The sequence below is a fragment of the Eublepharis macularius genome, chromosome 1, assembly GCF_028583425.1.
Source record: "Eublepharis macularius isolate TG4126 chromosome 1, MPM_Emac_v1.0, whole genome shotgun sequence".
Lineage (NCBI taxonomy): Eukaryota > Metazoa > Chordata > Lepidosauria > Squamata > Eublepharidae > Eublepharis > Eublepharis macularius.
In genome coordinates, this window is record NC_072790.1 from 108,629,500 (window position 1) to 108,652,649 (window position 23,150).

A 23,150-nucleotide genomic window follows, 5' to 3' on the forward strand; every position below is an offset into this window, starting at 1 on the left:
CTGAGCGGCGTTATGCCGCGGCTGGGAGAGCCGGCTTGTCCAGCACAGAATTATTGTTTTCTCCATGAAGTCTCTCTGCACCATTTATCTAAAGAGGGGAGCTCTGACTCTCGAAAGCTTCTACTCTGAAAATCTCATTGGTCTCTAAAGTGCCACTGGACTCAAATCCTGCTGTTCTACTGCAGACCAACATGGCTAGCCACCTAAGTCTACACCATTTATGTTATTTACAAAATAATTCTGTCATGGGCATAAGATGGTTAATAGATGGGTAACTGTGCATAAATGAAAATTCCCATGTAACATTCTGAAATAAGAATCTCCTCATACAAAAACGTCATGGGGAACATTACTGTTATGTTAGAAAGAAAGGGAGCAATGAATGAGCTTTTACAGGCTCAAGTCTTTGAACCCTCATCTTTATAAAACCCTAAAGGCATGTCAGTATCAATCATACCTCCCCCCCCTCCCCCCACCACATATGCTGCTGTTTGACTGCGTGCATTTTATATCCAGAGAATTATATAGCAATTTTACATTTTAAACCTTGCACATTTGTGTATGGCTTTGAGAGGTGGTGGAGGAGGAAATGTTCATTTCTTTCATTACTAAAGATTCCATTTTCAGATTTACTTTCACTTGCCAAGCATTACCTTTGTCTTTTGATATCCCACGATGCTGTGCCTCTTTTACTTTAGCATGTTCCTTAGCATGTTCTGCAAAAGAATACACCTCAGTTCAGACAACTTAAGAGATTTTTAAAATATATGTGTGAGCAACAAATACTCAGCAAAACCAGTGACAGTCAACTCAGGTGAGTATGATTGTGTGTTAAGTGCCATCAAGTCACTTCTGACTTATGGCACCCCTATGAATGAATGAATTCCAAAACATGCTAACAAGTTTTGCTCCGATTTTGCAAACTAGAAGCTGTGGCATCCTTTATTGCGTCAATCCATCTCATGTTGGGTCTCTCTTCCTCTTTTCCTACTGCCTTCAACTTTTCCTACCTAATTGTCTTTTCCAGTTTGTCTTGTCTTCTCATTATGTGACCAACGTATGATAGCCTCAGTTTTGTCATTTCAGCTTCTAGGGAAAATTCAGGTTTGATTTAACCTAGGACCCATTTACTTGTCTTTTTGGCTGTCTATGGTATCTGTAAAACTCCCTCTAGCACGACATTTCAAATGAACCAACTTTCTTCCTGTCAGCTTTGTTCATTATTCAGCTTTGACATCCATACATAGTAATGAGGAATACAATAGTATGAATTAGCTTGATTTTAGTCCCCTGTGACACATCCTTATCCTTAAGCATCTTTTCTAGTTTCTTCATGGCTGCCCTTCCAAGCCTCAATCTCCTTCTGATTTCTTGGTTGTAATCTCCCTTCTGATTGATGATTGTGTTAGCAGTCAGACCCCCTCCTCCTGCTGAAGGGTAGTTTATAGATATAAAATCATAAATACTCTTCCTCATATAGCATAAATGCAAGACACTGCTTGGTCTGAAATAAAACAAACTGGATGCTAGCCAGGTAGGAGCTTGGAAAGTATTTTAGAAGGATAATCAGAATGGCAGACTGACTAAAGACTGTCACCATGCCCCAAAGAGATGCATAACTTAGGACAATGAGTTCTCCCAAGAAACTCCTGACTAATCTCATCCACACCCTGTCTCCCCACAGCCCATTTACCCTGATTAAGCACCACTTAATACTATTCACTAAACCTTGTAGCTTTTCCCACCCAGTACTCAAAGGGTCATCAAGCACTATTTACACTTATAGTCCATCTCAGACCTATTTTATTATCTAGCTCTCCCAATTCATTATCCACCTCCAGAAAACCCATTAAGTCATTGTTTTTGGTATGAAGACATCAGCTTGCCCCAGGAAGCATTTTGCCGTATATCTGGACTCCCTAGCCACAAGTCTTTGGATCTGAACACACAAACCCAAATCCGTTTGGGGCTTTTCTTTTTCTTTGTGAAATGCTGGCCATTTTGCTGCATCCTCTGCAGACCACGACAGACTCTGCAGAGTCTTTGAGAATGTTAACTATAGCCTTCCCCGAAACTGCTTTCGCCTCTTTTCCTCCCTGATTTCTTCTTAGTTAGCCTCATATGTGTGATGTATTTTTCCTATGCTTGCCTTTTAATTTCTCTTTTAATTAAAAAAAACCTTTCTAGTTGAACATCTGACTGGTTCATTTTGAGAGTTCTTTTAAGGAAATAATCCTCATAAACATAGGTGAAGTATCCCAGTTACCCTTCTTGTGTCATCTCCTTTAAGCTAATTCCCTCAACTTATTAGGAGACTGTCTATTTGAGTAACAATTAAGCCAAGGAATGGAAAATCTTGAACAATTTCAGTTTCTTCATTGTCAACCTTAAAATCATGTAATTCCTCAGTAGTCTTCATGATGTTCAACTGTAATCCTGCTTTGGCACTTTCTCCTTTAATCTTCACCAGAAGTCATTTCATGTCTTCACTATTTTCTGCCAGTAATGTGGTTTCATCTGCTTATTTCATATCTGCAATTGTTAATGTTACTTCCACCAATTTTCACTCCACCTTCTTCTAAATCTAATCAAGCTCTCCTTATGATATGTTCTGCATATAGGTTGAAGAGATAGTATACATCCTTGTTCAACATCTTTACCAATTGACTTGTCTGACACCTTTGCCATTCTGTTTCCCCATATTCTATTCTAAAAGTAGCCTCTTGTCTGGAGTACTGGTCATGCACCAACACAATCATATGCTGTGGCACACTCATTTCTTTTAACACCATCCATAGCTTTTCATGATCGACATAGATGAAAGGTTTGCTGTAATTTAAAAAACAGGCCAATTTTCTTCTGAAATTCTCTGATGTGCTCCACTAAACATCATAAATTTACAATATGAGCTATATATAGTGCCTCCTCTTCTTCTGAATCCAGCTTAATGGTATTTCTCATTTTATATATGGTGAGGGTCTTCTTTGTAGAATCTTGAGCATCACTTTGCTTGCATGGGAAATTAATGTGATGGTCTGATAGTTGCTGCAATCTTTGGTATTCCCTTTTTCAGAACTAGATCCGCCTGCCAGTCTGTGGGCCATTGTTTTTCGTCCCATACTTGTTGAAATATTCTTCTTAAGATTTTAATGGACTCAGTTTCTGTAGCTTGAAATAGCTGTATTGATGTCCCATCTACTCATTGTGATTTGTTTCTCCCAATTGTTTTGAGTACAGTTTTCATTTTCATTTTGATTCTTGCATTGTGGATTCGGTGATTGTCTGTTTCTCTGCCTGAAGCATGTGTTTGCAATGAACAAATTGTTGGCTTCACAAAATTCTGAGTCACTCTCCTGCTTCATTTTGTAAGCCGAGTCCAAATTACCCGACATTGTTTGCTTCTGCTTTGTCTCTTATTTTTGCATTCCAGTAACCTATGATTATCAACGCATCTTGTTTAGGTGTGTGATCAATTTCTTCCTGGACACATTAATCTTTAATTTTTATCTCTTCAGTATTTGTAGTTGGGGCATAAACCTATGGTTATGCTGATAGGACTTCCATGAAGTCTGTTATTATTTGGTCAGACTTAGCTTTATAGTTGCAGGCAGGTACTAAGTTGGGGAGGAGAGCGGGGAGGGGGCACGGGTGACAAAACACACAGACAACAGTGCTAGAGTTGAAAGAGACCACAACTTTATTGAAATTACAGCTCAGGGAGCATAGGTGTGCATAGGGCATGAATCTGAGTATCAGCTGACCCGCCTGCCAGCCAATGACCCACACACACCCTCAGACCACTGTTGAGGGGGAGAACGATGGGATGACAGTCACTGGGATGCCACTTGGGTGAACATCCCTGTGTAAATCATCCCCTGCCATCACCATTCCTCACTCCCCAGACCCTTTATGGGAAACCCCATTAATAGGGAAATTGAACTTGAGGGCCCTGTTTCCTCCCAAATGGATTGGTGCCCAATGCCCAATATACAAGCTCTCTCCAAAGTTGTGATGAAAGGGAGGGCTGGGCAGGATGCCGCCAGAAGCCAAGTGCTGAGGGGCGGGGGCCAGCTTTCCAGACCAAGGGCTTGCACCAGATGTGCATGGGTATGCTCTCCCAGGCCCCTGGTGCTTCCCGGCCCCTCTCACAACATGGTGGCTGCCATGCCATCTCCTTGCCCTCCTCCCCCGCCCAGCCTGCAACCTCAGTCCCTAGGTAAGTCTGGGAGTCATGGTTTCCTGATTGCTTATGCTATGTCTCACCTCACTATAAAAGCAACATTGTTTCTTCAAAGTGTTCCACACTAAAACACTTTGTAATTTTCTGACTGAAAATGTCCTAATCCATTGTGCTTTAGTATGCTCACACTCAGAAATACAGCGTTTAAACATTTAATTTTTTGTTTCATGATCTCAAGCTTACCTGGATTCATACTTCTCACATTCCACAGCCCTATTATATGTGTCGCACAGCTTTGCACTTTCTTTTTGCATCTATTCATGTCAGCAACTAGATGTCTTTTTGGCTTTAATAGTCGCATAAGAATAGCACTATTTAAACTTGTTTTCTGCGTGTCCTCAGGAGCCAACTGAATGCCTTCTGACTAGGGGTCCTGTCTTCTGGCACTGTATCTTCTGTCACTTTGGATTGCCTCATCATAGGTTCTTTAAGGCAAAAGATTATCAGAAGTGGTTTACCACTGCCTTCTTCTGTGCAGTACTAACCAGGGTTAGCTGAAGTGCCACTACTACAGTCTCTGAAAGATCCTCTGCCAGTGTCACCTTTCATTACTTTTTCTGACCAGTAGCTGCATTTTAAGGATTCCTCTGCCCATATCACTACCGGAACTGTCCATTCTCTTCTGCTGATGTGACCATTGAATCCTGAAGAGGCTGGATACATCTTAGTCTGGTTTCTCAGCATTGGCCATTCCACCTTGAGTGACTTTGCTATGAGTTTAGATTCTTGATAGAATCTGAACTCTTCATTGTATTGCACTGAGCTTCACCGACACATTCAAAGGCTATCACTACATTAAGGTATGTATCCACGAGGTGAAAATATTGAATGATACTTTAGGGATTTTTAAAAGTATCCCCAAAGGGTTAATAAAACAGGAAGTATACCTGATTATACAGATTTTCACGCCTGGCATCCACCATACATTTCAACCGAACTTGCTTCTAAATGGGTTATTTAAGACTTCATACTGGTGCCATATGTTTATAATCTATTTTCTATATTAATCCATATTGCTTTACCTTTATCCTTATGCTTTTGGGTACCGGAGGGTGTCACTGCTTTTTCTTTCTCAAGTTCTGCAAAGAAAAAATTACCACGAAGCCATGTTTTTTGAAACATGGGAATTACATGCTATAAAAGTTGTTTCAGTTTAGAGAAAGTCACATAAACTTGGTTCATTATGAAGCCCTGCATCAACATCTGCTCTCCCTCTTTCAGAGTTCAGCTGAAATCTATCAGAAGAAAATAAAAATTTCTTCTGTTTCATCTTTAGAGAAGCAAAGGTATTCATGAGTACTAATTCAGTTGTATTATATACAAGAAACCTGACAGTATAATTTGGGCATGTGCACTGTGAGACAGATGAAAATGGAGACTACATTGGACACCCTCTGTCCAGATGCACATTGCTGCACAGATGTGGATCTCAGATGGAACCATACTCCTTCCTCACTGGTACCCCCCACCAATCATCCACTATTCTGCCAGCATCTTAAGATAGGCTCCAGATGGGCAGAGAAGGAGGTTACACCACTAGGTTCCTTCTTCTGCCCAGGAAGTGACAGCACACTCTAGCTACCTCCCCCTGTGCTTCCTCCTTGGCCCTCACAGGAACTTGCTTTTAAAGGATTCCCATTTCCCACCTCTCTGAGTTTCCTCTCAATTCTTACCCAGCCTCCCTGAGTGGCCCTTCTCCCAGCCTACCCAGTGGGACAGCTAAGTTGACTCTGCAGTCTTCCAGCCCTCACACTCCATCTCAGCCCGTGGTGGGGCATTTGTACTGCCTGGCTCACCCCTACTGCTTCTGAAGCTGCTCCAGTGCCTCCTTCAGTGGTCTAGAGCCTGTGCTTGCCCCATCTAGGCTGCAAAATATCTCCTGTGAGCCTGATTGAGCTTGAGCTGCCTGTGCTACTGCACGAAGAAAGTGTTGGAAAGTTAATCATATTGTTTAAGAGGAGTTTGCTAATTAGTTTTGGTAATTGCAATATTTAAAATCATGGAAGGTAAAAGATATTGATTCAGGACCCTTCTTTTAAGCACCCAAATGAAATGTGCAACCCCATTACCAAGAAGAGTTTTATGGCAATATTTCTAAAGAAGTTATATTGATTCATTGGAAGAGATCAAACACTTCTGGAGTCTGACTCATTATTGATGTAGCCATAAATCCCAAGTGATCTGATAAGCTGGAAATCATCCACTAAATATTTCAGAGGCTAAAGTCATCTTTAGGAGTAATTTAATATTTGTGATGGGGTGACGCGCATGCAATATATCTATGGCTGAGAAACTGGAGGGGTGTGTGTCATGTAGTTATAGTTATATATAACACACAGGGACATACACACTGTGACAGAATGCACTTTAAAGAAGAAGTGCAGCACCCAGAGAGTTGGAACAGAAGGAGTTAACAAGTACCGGAATTGAAAGCTTGATTGACAGGCTGCTCCCTTCTCTCTGATTAGCCAGTCAGAACCAGCCTTCAGGATGAAAGTTAGTTGCTGACAGCTTTTGAGTTCAGTAGAGTCTGTGAGTGAGTCTGACAGGTTCCCCTCTGGAGTGAGGGAAAAGAAATCTTTTGCCCTAACTGTAACATCATTGTCCTGAGGAGGAATTCTAGTTAATAATCCCAAGTATAAAAGTTAGCACAAGCTGAAACCCATTTACACAGCCACAATAGAACTGAGGGTATGTTTTTGGCCTGCCTGTCCATTAAAGTTGCTTATTTTGAACATTATTCAGTTTCCAGTGCCATTTCAAACACAGAGGAAGAGGGCTCCTGCTTTTCCCCCAGCCAGTTGCTGGGCTGGGCTAAAAAAGCCAAAACTATAACTCCTCATCACACAAAAGAACTTTAAAACCACAAATAGAGAGATGCTACTTGGGGCTGCGCAGCTAATGCAGGCAAATTTGAATTTTGGTGCGAAAATCTGCCTCAGAGTGGTGGAGTGAAGGGTGTGTGTGTCTGTCATACACACAGAGAGAGGTACAGATATGTATGTGTGTGTATACACTCATATACACACTTCTCTAGAAAAAATAGATGTTTAAATTAACACATTGAAGCCTGTTTTCTTGTGGTTAGTTCTGAATAGTTACAGTTGTGTACAGTTACGATAATGCAGTGTTTTTCTTTTAAGTTACTTTGAGCATGCATTGCCTTTACATAATGGCATCAGAATATATTTCCAGTAAGCCCTGCTACAACTAACACTGTGAACCATTGATTACTTAAACTCAAGTACCATGATACGTATTGAGATGATTTAGGCCTGAGTTTAAGCACATGTACTGGGAAGCAAATTCCATTGAAATCACTGGAGCATCTAATCAAATAAATCTGGTTAAGACAGGAGATGCCAACCCCATGACTTCGATAGGAACTGAAGTTCATATTACAATATAAAATTTCCAACTGCGGACAATAGAATTCCAGCAATCCCAGTAAGTCTTCACTCAGATTTTGCAAAATAGAAGGACTACAGAATATAAATTACAGTTTTAACATGATTTCCAATAGTTTCAGTCTAATACACATGCACGCACATGCACCTTCTCTCTCTCTCTGCATGCACACACATGCACACACACATCCCTGGTTGGTGGTGATGGGTGATCATGTGTGTATTAATTTCACTGTGCCTTAAAGTAAATAAATGTGGACTAATACTATAAAACGTATATTATATATACAATATTTATAGGTAATGTAATATGGCTTACTTGCTTCTTTAGGCTTTGGTTTTTCTGAAAAAGAATGATTAAAAATAACATCAATTCATCCTGTAAATGTAATCTCAGGGGTTGAGCTAGATGACCCATAGGGACCCTTTCAGCTCTTTGTTTCTATGTGTCTACCAATCGCACTTGAATTGGATGGAAGTTCGTTGAACTGAAACCCCTGAATTAAAAATGAAACAAATCCTAATTGGGGTGATGATGGAGAAATCCTCTATCACTGATGATGATCATGTAGCAAGTAAAAGAAAGATTATAGAAGCCATTACTTTCTATCTCTGCATGTTTACATTGGTACTTATATACTAAATTCAATCAGATCTGAAATTTGTTTCAAATCTGATAAAAGAAAAAAATAACTCATAACTATAGTAACAAATTCAAGGCTGTCTGCATTTTTGAACATGAAGCTTTCAGTCTCTCTGGCACCCTTCTCAGATAATATCAGTTTCACTCAGTTTCTTTTTACCTTGCTTCACTGCCTTCAGTGGTCTATCTTCTTTCTTTTCATGTACAGCTGCAAAACAAAGATAAGGCTCTTCTAACACTTCCATTCACAAAAAGAGATGGTTCAAATAATTAGAAGCCTAGTGCTTTCTTGAAGGCAATAGTCATTGTCACTATAATGATCTGACCTACTTTCATGATAGACATTGTAAAATGTTATTTAATTTTTTTCTTTCTTTATATGTAGTTTATAACTCTGTATAGCTTTAAACTGTGGAAAAGACAGCCTTGCAGATGCTGATATAAAACCAAATTCAAAAGTCCTGCTGATATGAAAGGAACACCTAAGATCCTGTCCTCAGGGTCAATAGATGTACAGGATATAGGTTTTTTAGCATGTGCTTGAGATTCACTGATCTAAAAGTTAGTTCAAAACATGATGCAGCAGAAAACCTATGTTTGCCGCTGAGGGCCAGTTCTCACATTAACTGAAACAGTGTGGTTTCTACTCTTCCATGACACACAGCCCTGGTAACATTTGCCGATCAACGTAGCAAGGTAGATTCTAAATGACCAGTAAAAGTTGTTGTATAATGATATGTTTGCAAATGTATTCTTCTAAGAATTCTTGATAAAATATAGGCAAAGAACTTTGAATACTTAAGAAAAACAGCATATGAATACTATTTTATAGCAGTTAATGTTCAGATTTTGAACATGATGCCTCCCATTTATATCTCAGCTTTTCTCCAAGGAACATACATGGGGCTATCACATTTTAATCTGCACAACAACCTTTTGAGGTAATTTTGGCTGAGAGACAGTGACAGGTCCAAGTTGAGTTTTTAAAAACTGGTCTGCGGCATTTCCATGCCAAGCTGAGAAATGAGAAGCATAATGACGGAAGTGTTATGCATGAAGCCAGTAAATCAGTATTCGGTCCGTTCGAAATGGAGTCGGCACGGCTCTCCTGCATTCTGCACCATCAGAAGCAGCTTCGAGTTGGAGTCTGGGTGTAATTTTACACATATCAAATACCTCATTTGAATGAATCGATGTAGTGGCATGTTTTCCGGTTTTTTTTTTTAATTGTGATTGTGTAGTTTCTTTGCTACACTACTTCCGCAGACCCTTCCTCATGGCCTGCAGCTGTGTACTAGTTGTGGCGGCAGCAGCAGCAAATTTCTTTTGGGGGACTGCGGAAGGGAAGGGGATGGAATATTGACAGAAGAAAGCAAAGGGGAAGGGGAAGGGGAAAGTGGGAAGAATCTAGAGAAACAGCTGCGCTTCAGGGTTTGCGCTTTGAATGACCTGCTGAAGATGCAAATCCTTCTTCCAGGCACAAGCCCCCCTCCCCACTCCCAACTCAAAGGCGTCCTGGGAGAGAGCAGCAGCATCCCACCCCTGAATGGTCTTTGGGTGCCCTCGCGTCCAGCAGGTTTGTGCCTGGAAGAAGGATTGAGTCTTCAGCAGCTCATTCAAAGCACACACCCAGAGGCACAGCTGTTTCTCCAGGTCCTTCCCACTTTCTCCTTTCTCTTCCCCTTTGCTTTCTTCTGTCATTATTCCGTCCCATCCCCCCAGTCCCCCAAAGAACTTATCACTTTTTCCTCCGCTCCTTTCCAGTATGTGTCACCACCCTTTTGTATTCCTGCAGCATAGCCTTGGTTTTTGTGCGGCATTCAAAGGCCGTCCTCCTGTGCCCCCGACCAACATCTCCTGTGCGATCTTCTCAAAGGTGTTGATGTTCCGGTGACTCACTGCCAGAGCCTCCTGCACCTTCTCCTCCCCCCATATATCAAAGAGATCAAGCATCTTCCGCTCTCTCCAAGATACCCCTCTGCCTCCAGGGGCTCTAATAGCAGCCATATCCATGAATCTGTTACGAGGAGAATGACACTAAACAGCAGAGTGAGGGTAAAATGCTTTTGGCGCCAAGAGGACAATTTACCTAACAGGATCGAAATCTACATCGCAGAAATGTTACCTCATTATTAGATTTAAAAGGCAGGGGTGAAGAGCTGCCATTGCAGGAGGAACACTAAACGTATTCCATATTAGATGTTTTATGCTTCATGGCATTTTCAGTGCTGTAACTTCAAACACTGACGATCACTTTTCTGAGGAAAATCATGCATTACAAATGCATTATGTTTCACAGCAGCGTTACCACAGTACCGCTGACTCCCCACCCCACCAAAAAAACCAAACGAAATTGTTTACATATCATAGCAGCGTTACTACTTCTTTGCCAAACAAAAAAGAGTGGTCATATCATAGCAACGTTGCTGCACTTCCGCTAATTAAAAAAAAATTGGTTCTCACATCACAGCAGCGTTACTGCAGTATCGCTAATTTAAAAAATGGCGGAAAAAGTAATGGGAGCTGAGGATGATAGACCAGTCAGCTCCTGAGAAAAAAAGGGGGGCTCAAAATCAGAACTGGAGTATTTGATTCTGCACTGACAGAACCTGAAATGTTTGCGGCATGCCATCAGCTTTAAAAAAAAAATTGGGGAATGAGCGCAGGTGGAAAAACCGGTTAAAACTGGTCAAACCCCGTTTCTGCTTCCCATGACCCCCCAACACATGCAAAACTCTGGAGAACATGTGAAGCAGAACTGATTCAGAGACGCTATAAAGTGACCATGCATAAAACACTAAAATCCCACAAAATTAGTCATGTAAGCCAGTCCTTCGGGTAAAAGAAGCCAAAAGAAGGAAAGAAGAAGGTGATATGCTGAAGAATGAGCAGATTTTCAATTTTATTTTTTTGTGTGAAAAAGAGTTGAAAACTTTTTGTTACCTTTTTTAGTTAGATGTGTAGTAGGTTCGTGTTTGGCTCGTTTAGCTTCTGCAAAATTAAAATTGTAAATTAAATGATAAATGATAAATGCACAGCACCTGCAGAAGTAATAAACACAGATAGCAACATATGTGTAGAACATTATAACCAAAATGTTTTTCTGTGTGAATATCTTTACTGACTGCATTTACATATAACTATGAAATGCACAGGATAACAGACAGAAAGAGGGCATAAGAATAAAACTGTCATCATTTTAGACTAGTTCCTCCTACAAAAGCCCCTCCCCCTGCAATGTAAACAGAATCTTTGGAAGTACAAAATGTCTTCCCAGGTATAAACATATCTTTCCAAATATAAAAATATGGGTTCAATTTACAGAGCAGTAATATAGAGTTGTGCTTAAAACAAACCCTAAATACCACAAAAGTCCAATTTGTTAAAAAGAAAGGCAGCCAAAATTAGGCAGAAACATAAAGCTAATTAAGCTTAATACACAACTCGCATGAGTTGATATTTAATTGTGATTCTTAAGTAATTAGAGAGGCAAGTGACATGCTCAGTGGCAGTAATATGAATGATGACTTGAAAATAAATTTATAAGATGCAATTTAATTGTGATTGTTTGGAGATGTGCCTCTAAATCAGCATTTCAGTGTATGCAATGTTGAATTGTTTGTTGTGCTTGTGAAAGTGTTTATACCATGCTTAACAGTTGGCCAAAAGACCCAAGTCCTTTCATGTTATCCATAAATGTGTATATCTGAGAGCAGGAACACTACGAAGTAGCTTCTACATATCTTTCTTCCTACTCTACTTATGAGATTTTAAAAACTATATTATTTGGAAGGCTAAAGAAGGGTGCTTCCTTTTGCCCTCCACAAAGTCAGCTTCCCACATTCTAGAAAGAGAACTATAATTAATCAACCTAGTGAACAATGGAAGTTGACAAAAAGATGTACTTCTATTGCTCAATATATTTACTTGGAAGTCTCACTGGTTTTGCATAAAACTTACAAATAAATCTGCTTAAAGACAATAGCCTAACGATTACACAGGGTAATTGTTCAAGGGAGTACACAGTCATTCAGAGGAGGGACCCAATATAAGCACGCACAGAAATGTGCATGGCGATCAACATCCTGTATTGAAATTTATTTATTTAAAACATTTCTATGCTGCCTTTCTATCCAGTTCCGGTTCCCAAGGAGACAAACATTAAAACATTTCAAACATTAAAAAGCATTTAAAATACATAGGGAAGTTTCCTGAACAGAGCAGTTCCATGACTTTCCATAGAATCTTAGACTGCATTTTAGTTTACTGTTGTATCTATATTTGCACAAACTTTCAGGGGCCCATATGTATTAAGTCCTCTGAATACCCAACTTTTTTTAAAAAAAGGATCTCTAGCCATGTCCAATGAAAGGTGGGAATTCAGAGAACCTGATAGACTTTTAAAATAACATTATATCAATATAATGATATTCTAGTACCCAGGGGTCATTTTGTAGAAAAAGAGCTGGAGGAACTCATTAGCATAACTCATTAGCATAACTCATTAGCATATGCCATGCCTCTTGCCCTCACCAGAAGTGTGTCATTAGTATAACTGATTTTCATATGCCACACCCCCTGACATCACCTATTCTGGCTGTTTTGGACCCAATCCTGGCCATTCAGGGCCGAAAATGGGCACAAAATGGTCAGGATTGGGCCGCTGCTGAGTGGGAGAGTGATCCACCACCTGTCAGAGGCCCGATCCAGGCCATTTTGGCCCCAATCCAGGCCAAAACGGGGCCAAAATGACTGAGAGTCAGGTGGGCAGGGCCACCTGACATGTGACCTCTTTGGGGAACTGCCAGAACTGCATTCCTGTGTGTTCCCCCTCGAAATGAGCCCTGCTAATACCAAATTAAAAATTAAAGAGTCCTGTGATGGGAGGGAGGAGGAAATGGTGATTATGGGGAAAATTTCAGGAAAATCTAGGGAACTGGGAGAGGAAACGACTGACTTTTCACATCTCCTCAATTTTCCTTCTTATTAAGGATCTTATTCTTGTGTAATGTGTGTCTCGTCTGTATTTAATTTATAGTGCACTTCAATATTCTGGCTAGGTCCCTTGGATGGAGTCTTTCTGATTCTGCTTGTTCTCTCTCTCTCTCTCTCTCTCTCTCTCTCTTTCACACTGTATTCTATTTCAGTGTAACTCATAAGTTAAGTAAAATCTATTCTTTAATAATCCTGGCCATTTCCATTTACAGTTTCTTAAATGAATTATTATTTTATTTGTAGTGTCATGAAGCTAAGCAATTTGTTTTGCTATGATATTTGGTTTGAATCAGGGTCATATGGGGGACAGATACAATCTTTGTCTGGGATCCCATGGTGGCTCTGGCAGCCCTGGTAACATCTTTAAATAAAGATTCCTAAAAGGCTACCTATATAACGCCTGTATTATAGTTACATACTGACATAACTATTGTAAGAAAAGAAAGATACATCAAATGCTTCCTTTAAATGCATGTACATTTACTTTACCTACCTTTTGATTTATGAATTTCAACTGCAAACCAAAAAATAATAATAAAACAAAAATTAATACTGGAAAAGATACCACACATCCAACTGGCATTATTTATCATAAGTGAACTGCTTGAGTGCATATGGGCATAGGCTGGGAAATTCAAGCACCAGCAGAGCTGCCCAGAGGTAGAACAACAGGGGTAATTTAATGGGTCTCACAAAGCAAGGGGCCCCTGTGTGTACCCTGGACCTGACATACATTATTCATCAGAATTCTTGCTATCTCGTTCAAGTTTTCATTAAAAAGAGGAAACAATGGCTTGGTTTCAGCACAAATTGTTCACTTGCACTAGAGCTCTTGCACAAGCAGAATTGCAAGAAAAAGACCATAATAAACACTTGCACTAAGTTAAAATTATTCTATCCCTACTTGCATTTCCATGCTCAAGATGTGCAAGCAATCTCGGATTTTCAGGAAGTGAACCTTGCAGCGCTTTCATTCCTAAAATGACTCCCTGAGGTACAGTATGGGAGAAGGAGGAGATTGTCAGAAAGACTAGAATCGGAAAGACTGGAGTTTCTTTGTTCACAGATTTCTAGGACTTACCATAAGAACATAAAAAGATAAAAGAGCCATGGTGAATCAGACCAAAGTTCTATGATAGCCCCATCCTTCATGAATTTGTCCACTCTCCTTTTAAAGCCTTCCAAGTTGACAGCCATCACCACATCCTGTGGCAGTGAGTTACACAATCTGCTGTGTGAAGAAGTACTTCCTTTTGTCTGTCCTCCTGAATTCAGTTGGCAGTAATAGTAGTGTATGCGAAAGAGATCTTGGGGTAAGAGTGGACTGTAAACTAAATATGAGCAGCCAGTGAGATGCAGTGGTAAAAAAGGCAAACTCAGTCTTGGATTGTATCATAAGGGCCATTGCATCAAAATCGCAGGAGGTCATAGTCCCTCTCTATACTGCCTTGGTCAGGCCACACCTGGAGTACTGTGTGCAGTTTTGGAGGCCCTACTTCAAAAAGGATATGGACAAAATCGAGAGGGTACAGAAGAGAGCGACGAGAATGATCAGGGGTCTGGAAACTGAGCCCAATGAGGAAAGGCTGAGGGCCTTGGGAATGTTTAGTTTGGAGAAGAGGAGATTGAGGGGGGACATGATTACTCTCTTTAAATATTTGAAAGGCTGTCATTTGGAGGAGGGCATGGAGCTGTTCCAGTTGGCAGCAGAGGATAGAACTCAAAGCAATGGGCTTCAATTACATGCAGAAAGGTACCGGCTGGATATTAGGAAAAACTTTTTCACGGTCAGAGTAGTTCAAAGGTGAAATCAGCTGCCTAGGGAGGTGGTGAGCTCCCCTTCAGTGGCAGTTTTCAAGAAGAGGCTGGATAAATATTTGTCAGGGATGCTTTAGGCTCATCCTGCATCGGGCAGGGGATTGGACTAGAAGGTCTGTATGGCCCCTTCCAACTCTGTCATTCTGTGATTCCCTCACTCTTCAGTTCTCTCTGTTCACTCTTTCCACACCATGCATCATTTCTACACCTCTATCCATTCTTCTCTTACTTACCTTTTTTCTAAGCTAAACATACCTAAGTGTTTTAAGCAATCCTTTTGGTTGCTCTTTTACTGCATCTTATCAAGCCCTTCAATATCCTTTTTCCAGTGCAGTGGCCAGAACTGTACACAGTATTCCAAGTGTGATCTCACAATTGATGTATATAAGGGTAGTATGATAGCAGCAGTTTTATTCGCTGTTTCTTTTTTAATTATGGCCAGCATGGAATTTGTTTTTTTCAAAGCAGCTGCATACTGGGTCAACATTTTCATCAAGCTATGTACTACCACCCCAAGATTCATTTCTTGGTCTGTTTTAGCCAGCTCAGATCCCATCAGTGTATATGTGAAGTTGGATGTTTTGCTCCAATATGCATCATTTTACACTTGAATCTCATTTGCCATTTTAATGCCCATTCCCCCAGTTTGTAGAGAACCTTTTGGAGCTTTTCACAATCTGTTTTTGCCACCCTAAGTAATTTGGTGACATCTGCAATCTTGGCGTCCTCACTACTAACCCCTAACTGCAGGTCATTTATGCACAAGCTGAAAACAACCAGTACCAATACAAAGATCCCTGAGGGATCCCACTGCTCACATTAGACATGGGCATGAACAGAAAAAAAATGAACATGGTGTTCGTTGTTCATTGCCATCCACAAACAACGAACATTGACTAACATGACCTGTTCACAAACATGTTTATTGTTCATGGGGGCCAGCAGGCTCTCCTCCAGCCATCAAGATCCCTACCGCACCACTCCCAGAAACCATACCTGAGCAGGCAGCAGGAAAGGTACCAGTAATAAATAATAGCTTGGCCCAGAGCCTGGCAGGAGCCCTGGAACTTGAAGAGGTAGATCCCTATCCCACCACAAACAAAGAAAATTCACGCTCCAATTCACTCTCCCTGTCTCTCTCTCAAAATGCCAACAGCAACTGTCTCTCCCTCACTGTCTGCAAAATCAGAACTGGGAGCCCCCCTTCCCCCTGCTCTTTGCTTCCTTGTAACAAGTTTGGAGCTCCACACTTGAAAGGAAGACCTGCCTATCAAGCTAAATTGGGCTTAGATTGGGGTTTCCAGGGCAACAGCAGGAGTTCAGACAGAGTTCAGGCAATGTATTGTCGAAGGCTTTCACGGCCGGAGAACGATGGTTTTTGTGGGTTTTCCGGGCTGTATTGCCGTGGTCTTGGCACTGTAGTTCCTGCATTGTAGGTCATTTTGACCTGCCAACATCTTTTCCACACTGTGACACTGAGAGATCTCTGTCTTTTGGTGCTACACCTCTGAAGATGCCAGCCACATCTGCTGGCGAAACGTCAGGAACTACAATGCCAAGACCACGGCAATACAGCCCGGAAAACCCACAAAAACCAGAGTTCAGGCAGTCCCTGTCTCCAGTTGCCAAGGGAATTGATTGCAGGTGTCAGATTGTCTGGCTTGATGAACAGCAACAAACAGCAATGAAGGAAGCTTGCAACTATCACCTGTTTATTTAGAATGGGGCCTCACGAACAGCTTGTTCACGAACAGCTGATTGGGCTGTTCATGGCTTTTTTTAGTTCATATTGCTGTTCATGCCCATCTCTAGCTCATATCCCTCCATTGCAAGAACTGACCATTTATTCCTACTCTCTATTTCCTGTTATTTTAGTCAATTTCCAATCCCCCTAACTGCAAAGTTTGCTCAGGAGTCTTTGATGAGGGACTTTGTCAAAAGCGCTACAGTGTACTGGGCAAGGATAAGGGAAATAATGTTAGGCTAGGGTATCACAGAACCATCCCCTGAATGCATTTCAAGTGGAAACAGCTGACAACTGACTTTGTGGGTAAGCAGGAGATGTTTCACACAATCTAGTATATTTATATCATTGTGTACATGACCAAACTAGGATGGGAGTGAGAGATGTTGCACAGGATCTTGTGCAATCTCTTCTGTAAGCAGGTTTACACTTAATAGATTTCTTTTTCTGTTTGAACACTGCTGTATGTGTTGATTGTAACTTGGGAATAGGGCTATTGTATACAAGAGGGGATCGAGAGGATACAAAAAGCAAGTGGAATGCACCCTTTAACACCTTTAAGAATAAATGCCTATCTCAATTATGCCATAATATATTAACATTAGAGCATACCTTTTGACTTATGAGTTTCTATGGCTACTGCAAAGCAAAATAAAAATTGAAAATATGCAATGAAATTCTATTTGTCTGAAGATACAGCAAACAATAATCAGGCTGACATACTGTTTAAATTATATTATTTATTTTATAGTCCACCTTTCTCACTGAGACTCAAGGAGGATTGCAAGATATAAAGCAGTGCAAGATAATGTAAGACAACCAAAGAACAATGTGATAGGTCTAGGATTGCAGAATTAGAGGACAATGCAAATAAAAATCTATCAAAGGCAAGTATACTATAAACCATACAGAAACTGGGTTACAAGGTATAGGGCAATGCAGTAAAAACAGGTAATGCCTACAATAACCAACAAGTCAACTACAATCCTATTCCATTATAAAGTATCCTCCAGAACAGTTAAGTTCTGCTGTAGTTCTAATCTGTTTTAAAAATGCCCTGCTATATAAAATATTTTATCTCTTGCTTGAAGTATATAAAATTCACCTATATTTTTCTGTATGGAAGTCTAGCACTACTTGAAAATACAAAACAGTATTTTAGAATTTTTCCCTACTAGAATATATTGCAATAGTTGCAATAGAGAGTACTATGTTGGAAGCAGCTTGCAGGTTTCCTTTACAAAAGGAGGAATGCTCCACCTACAGGCAATCCACAGCGTAGATGCCGAGTCACCAAGGAAGAGAACTATAAAGTTTCTTCTTGTAGGGGCCTATGTATTTGCAACAGATATGGTGAATATCCGGCAATGGCCAAGATGCTCTCCATTAATGCACTCCCCAGAGTCTGCCAGTAAATCACTCTGTTTCAAATAGTTTAATTCAAAGCAGGTGTGGTCAAATATGGAGCACAAGGGTCACAATGAAAATCATTCATTTGCTTATTCATTTGCTTATTTGCATGCTGCAGATATATAGTTATTTATTTATTTGCTATAATATATATACACCTTTCTATTTAAAATAAATATTCAAAGTGGCTTACAAGATAAGCAATTGAAATAGTTAACAACCACCACTGAAAGCTAACCAACACAATAGTTTATTAAAATAGGCCTCCAGAGAAAGAACTGTTGTACATTCATTTCCATAGTTCCCAGTTAATTTATATTAAAGCTGAATGTTCATTTCTGTAATACACTTTTCACATGCCCTTACCAGCTGCTTTTACAGGTACTTCCTTCGTTGGTAGTTTCACTAAAACCACAGACAAGGAAAAATAGATGGTTATTACTTGTTTTGAACAGTACTATATTAGAAAGCTTAGAGGAAACAACTAAAAGCTATGAGCATGTTCACAGTTTTGTCTTCTTGTGTCCTCTAACTCTCTGAGATTCTTCAACTTAGGTAATTATCAGGGTTTGTAAGACAATATATCCTTTTGGACTTTTCAGGAATCTCTCTTACAATACAGATCCCTTCAGAAATCTATCCTCTACTACTCTCCTGTCTCATTATTCATCCCAAAATTTACTCAAATGCATCCATTAGCATCTACCTGATGTTCAGGTAACCCAGTTACCTCACCTAGGCCCCTGATTAGCATCCCACACAAATAAAGTTCAACTCTTCCCATGACAGTTTGTATGAAAGATTCTAATGTTGCTTCTGTCACAAATTCACCAGTGGCAGCAAAGATCCTAAATCTGGCCGAATGGCAAGTAGGATCCAAAAGTGTAACCAATGAACTTTAGATTCAATAGTGAAGATTCAATACTGAACTGTATAAGGATGACATCCCAGACAGGACAAAAGTAAATTCAGTATAATCGCTAAGATTGCTCCTCTGTTGCTGTCACTCAGGGTTAGGAAATTGCTAGAGATTTAGGGGTGGAGCTTGGGGATGGTGGGGGTTAGGGAGAGAAAGGATCTCAGGGAGAGCATAATGCCATACAGTCCACCCTCCAAAGCAGCCATTTTCTCCAGAACTGATATCTGCAGTCCAAAGAGCAGCTGTAATTCTGGAAGATCTCCACACTCCACCTGGAGGTTAGTATCCCAATTCCCAACCAACATGGAGGATGGGTTCCTAAGTTGGACTAGCCAGAGAGAATGCATCTAGCATAAGTGGATTGACTTCCAGTATAAATCATCTGACTTGCTTTTTGCTGCTTGTTCCTCACATGCTTTATACCACCTACTTACTCATAGTATAATAACCCCCCTAATTTAGTATTTGCATTTTTCTAAATCTGCCTATTTCCCCTTGCTTTTCTTTGTCATTTTTAAAAGTACAGTGTATGTCTATGCGTCTTGCCTCACATTTTATCTGACACATTGTGCTGAGTTTCCTACTCATGTAAAAGTAGACCCAAGGATCTCTCACCCAGCGAATCAGGAGTATGTATCTGAAGGCCAAAGGCATACAGTCCAGCTGCCTAGGTAACAACCAGTTATTTTGTCTTTTTTCTTACTGTTCCTACTGATCTGTCAGGCATCTGTCCCAGGCATCAGAAGCTTTGGGAATAATAGTTTCTTAGATCTCCTGAATCTTTTCTTAGAAGCCCCTGGCTAACTGCTTTTCCTTGTTAGCCAGGGCTTTGAAGAAAGCTCATCTTGTTACTGCCATTCTTGTCACATAAGTTTCAGTGGGAAATAGAAGGAGGGCAATTACAGTGGAGGGCAGGGCGTGTTCAGGAACTGGGGCTGAGTTAATTGAGAGCTGAGTCCAAACTTCTGAGTGGCTTGGCTCTTAATTAACCTGCAAGTTCCAAAGGGAGGAAGTTCACACCCCAAAGTCCTCAGTTCCAAACTTCAATTACATCACTAGAAATTACCACAATAAATTGCTTATTTAGTGATCAATCAACTCTCATTCAACAGATTGCACATATTTTCTTGAAGTCAGAACTCATCTTCATATAGATAAATCAGTTAAACCTGTTTTCCTATTTAAATAATATATTGAAATCCACTAACAATAATATTACTAGTCATTCTTCACATGCAAACATCTTCAAACACAAGTTGCATCATATACAACAGCCTTGTAGGAACGGTCAGTAACATTCCCATATTGCAATGTGATGCTGTCAGAGATTTCTTCATAAATTCACAGGCAGAGGCAAGATTTGAACTCAGGACATTCTGTTTCACAGCTCAGTAAGCTATAACTGGCACTCACCTAAGCATCCATATGCTATAATTAAAAATTAAGTATTTTTCTTAAGTAGCAATCCATCATTTTCCAATAATCTGGAAGATGTAAAGGCTCATCTTTACATAGCCAATATTTCAAGAACATGCAAAACAAATAAAATAATATTTTTAATAAAAATGTCAACATCATTTCTTTAGCACTGACGAAAATTACTTCTTTTAATATGAACAGAACTGCTTCCAATTTCTTTTCATAGTTATCTTGCTCCCCCTACCTGATTCAAGCAGAAATGTTATCTAAAGATTGTTTTCATCAGCACATTATTATTGTTGGAAAATATGAATCATGATACCTTATCAATCAGCAACCATTACAGCAGCTCCTGTTTATGTATATATAAATATTTAGTAGGATGGTTTGAAGCACATTTTGAAAAGGAAGTTTTTCAAAGCTATTTGAAATAATCATGTATCCTCAACAGAAAACAGAAATTAGGTTGCCAAACATCCATGAGGCATTCAGCTAAATAAGGCACAAATTCAGGCCAGTGTGAACTGTGCCAATTTCTGCATTATCTACCCTCCTACATACACTACTAATTTTCCCATACTTCTTTGGAAATGGTAATGCTGATCTGGAGTGCCCAAACTGGTAGGGTTCCCAGGTGCCTGCCAGTGGCGGGCAAACTCCCATGGATTTGCCAGTTTGCCCACTGACCCACCAGAGGTCGGTGGGAGGTGGCAAGCAACCACAGGTTGCCCGCCATTATCAGGCACCTCAAGAAAGTGTACCACAAGCACACTCCAAACAGGCGTGGAGACCTCACTTCTGGAAGTGTTGTCATCACACCAGCCACAGGAACATTCTTGTGCTTCATTTGGGGCTGATTTGGGGGACCTCACCAATGGCATGAGGTGCCAGGTCCCCCCTCCCACCAGGAGGGTATAGGGACCTGGCAACCCTACCCCTCGTCTGCCAATCACCCAACAATCAGGAAGTGGCAAGCTCCTGGAGGTTGCCCACCACCAGCAGGCACCTCAGAAAAACACGTGAGGCAACGTCACTTCCAAAAGCACACCAGCCATGGGAGTGTTCCCATGCAGCACACAGGAGCACTTGCATGGCCAGTGCAGTGACATCACTTCCACAAGTGACATCATCGCATCAATCCTGGGGTGTACATGCATGAAGAAGGATCTCATGCCCAGCACAAGGTAAGTGCCAGGAACTGTACCCTCCTGATGGGAGAATAGAAGGACCGGGCAACCCTACAAACTAGGCACAATTATAAGCTCTCTTTTAGGCCCTAGACTTTGCTACAAGTATCTACAGCTATTTCCTGAGTTTACAGGAAATGTAGTTCCCATGGTAACCACAGTCTCTCTAGATGTTTTGAAATTGGTTGCTTGATCTGCGGTGTGAAAAAAGAGCACGTTTCCCAGAAAATCTCTGCAGTATAAAAATCTCTTTAAACAAATTTAAACAGGAAATTAACACTGTTGTTACTATTTATCAGAATCTCACATGGAAACCTCCTTTTAATTTATAAACACTTTTCAGTTTCTCATAATGTTGTACGTTCCAAGCATTGGATCTTTAGTTAAATTACACACACATGCTCACACATAAACATATACATATGGGCTGGCAGGGAATCCCCCACTTCCAGTCTCCCCCCCCCTCAGTGCCACTCACCTGGCTGGCAGAGGGAAAGGGTCTGGGGAACGGGCCCGGGAGGGGCCCAAATCGATCCTGTGGAGGGTGGGAGCATGCCCACTGATGGGTGTGATGACATCACTTCTGGAAGTGATGTCATCATGTCTGTCAGGAGCGAGCACACGAGAAGATACCCTTCCCTCGCTGGGAGGGTAAGAAAACCTGGCAACCCACACTTCGCCCCCTGCCACTTGGCCAGCAGGGGGAAAAGGTGGGGGAATGCGCTTCCCAGGGACGATGTTGCATGGTTCCAGCAGTATTCCCACACTCCTCAGTGGGCTGATTTCATCCCAAACAAGCCCAATTTGGCCCACTGCTGATTACTGGAGCACTCCCAGGAGCGGCACGGTGCCCTGAGCTATGATGTCACTTCCTGAAAGTGACCTCATCATGCAGCCCGGGAGCATATGTGTGCCAGCTCTCTCATCCCCTGGCAGGAGAATAAGAGGACCTGGCAACCCTAATATATATATTCACTTTAAGCTACTGAGACAAATTTTACACAAATAAAGCGAAATGCTTTTTTCTACCTGAACATAAGGTTGCAAGATGCCACCGCCCCACCCCTACCCCAAACAGGGCTCCTGGAACTTACCCATTTTTCCCCTTTATGTGTGCACAAAATGCACATGGTCTCAGCCCCAGTGTGATGACATCAGTTCCATGATGTCATCACTGGAACATTAGAGGTCAAGCAGGTGGGCTGGCTGGCTGCTCCCCAGGCGTATGGCAGACTGGGCATTTGGGCTAGAGGGCTGGGCATGCACTGCGCAGCAGGCTGGGTAATTGGGTGTGCGGGGTGGTTGCTCACTCTCTGGGTGTACAGCAGACTAGGCAGTTGGTTGTGCAGGCTGGCTGCTCACTCCCTG

The 23,150-nt window shown here is 41.1% G+C and overlaps 1 protein-coding gene across 8 annotated transcripts in view; it reads right to left on the minus strand.

Annotated features, from left to right (window-relative positions):
- Positions 1-23,150, minus strand: part of TRDN (triadin) — a 334,586-nt gene that overhangs the window by 54,530 nt on the left and 256,906 nt on the right. For 7 of the 8 annotated variants that reach the window (XR_008597030.1, XM_054979502.1, XM_054979172.1 and 4 more), the window contains 8 exons: positions 18,624-18,662; positions 17,460-17,486; positions 13,779-13,799; positions 11,234-11,281; positions 8,451-8,498; positions 7,967-7,990; positions 5,263-5,319; positions 654-716 (listed from right to left, as the gene is read on the minus strand). Coding sequence is in view for 7 of the 8 variants with exons in the window: in XM_054979502.1 (XP_054835477.1) it covers positions 654-716; positions 5,263-5,319; positions 7,967-7,990; positions 8,451-8,498; positions 11,234-11,281; positions 13,779-13,799; positions 17,460-17,486; positions 18,624-18,662 (327 nt within the window). In the remaining variant the exon portion in view is untranslated. The remainder of the gene's footprint in view (positions 1-653; positions 717-5,262; positions 5,320-7,966; positions 7,991-8,450; positions 8,499-11,233; positions 11,282-13,778; positions 13,800-17,459; positions 17,487-18,623; positions 18,663-23,150) is intronic. The other variant, XM_054979083.1, reaches the window with a different exon arrangement.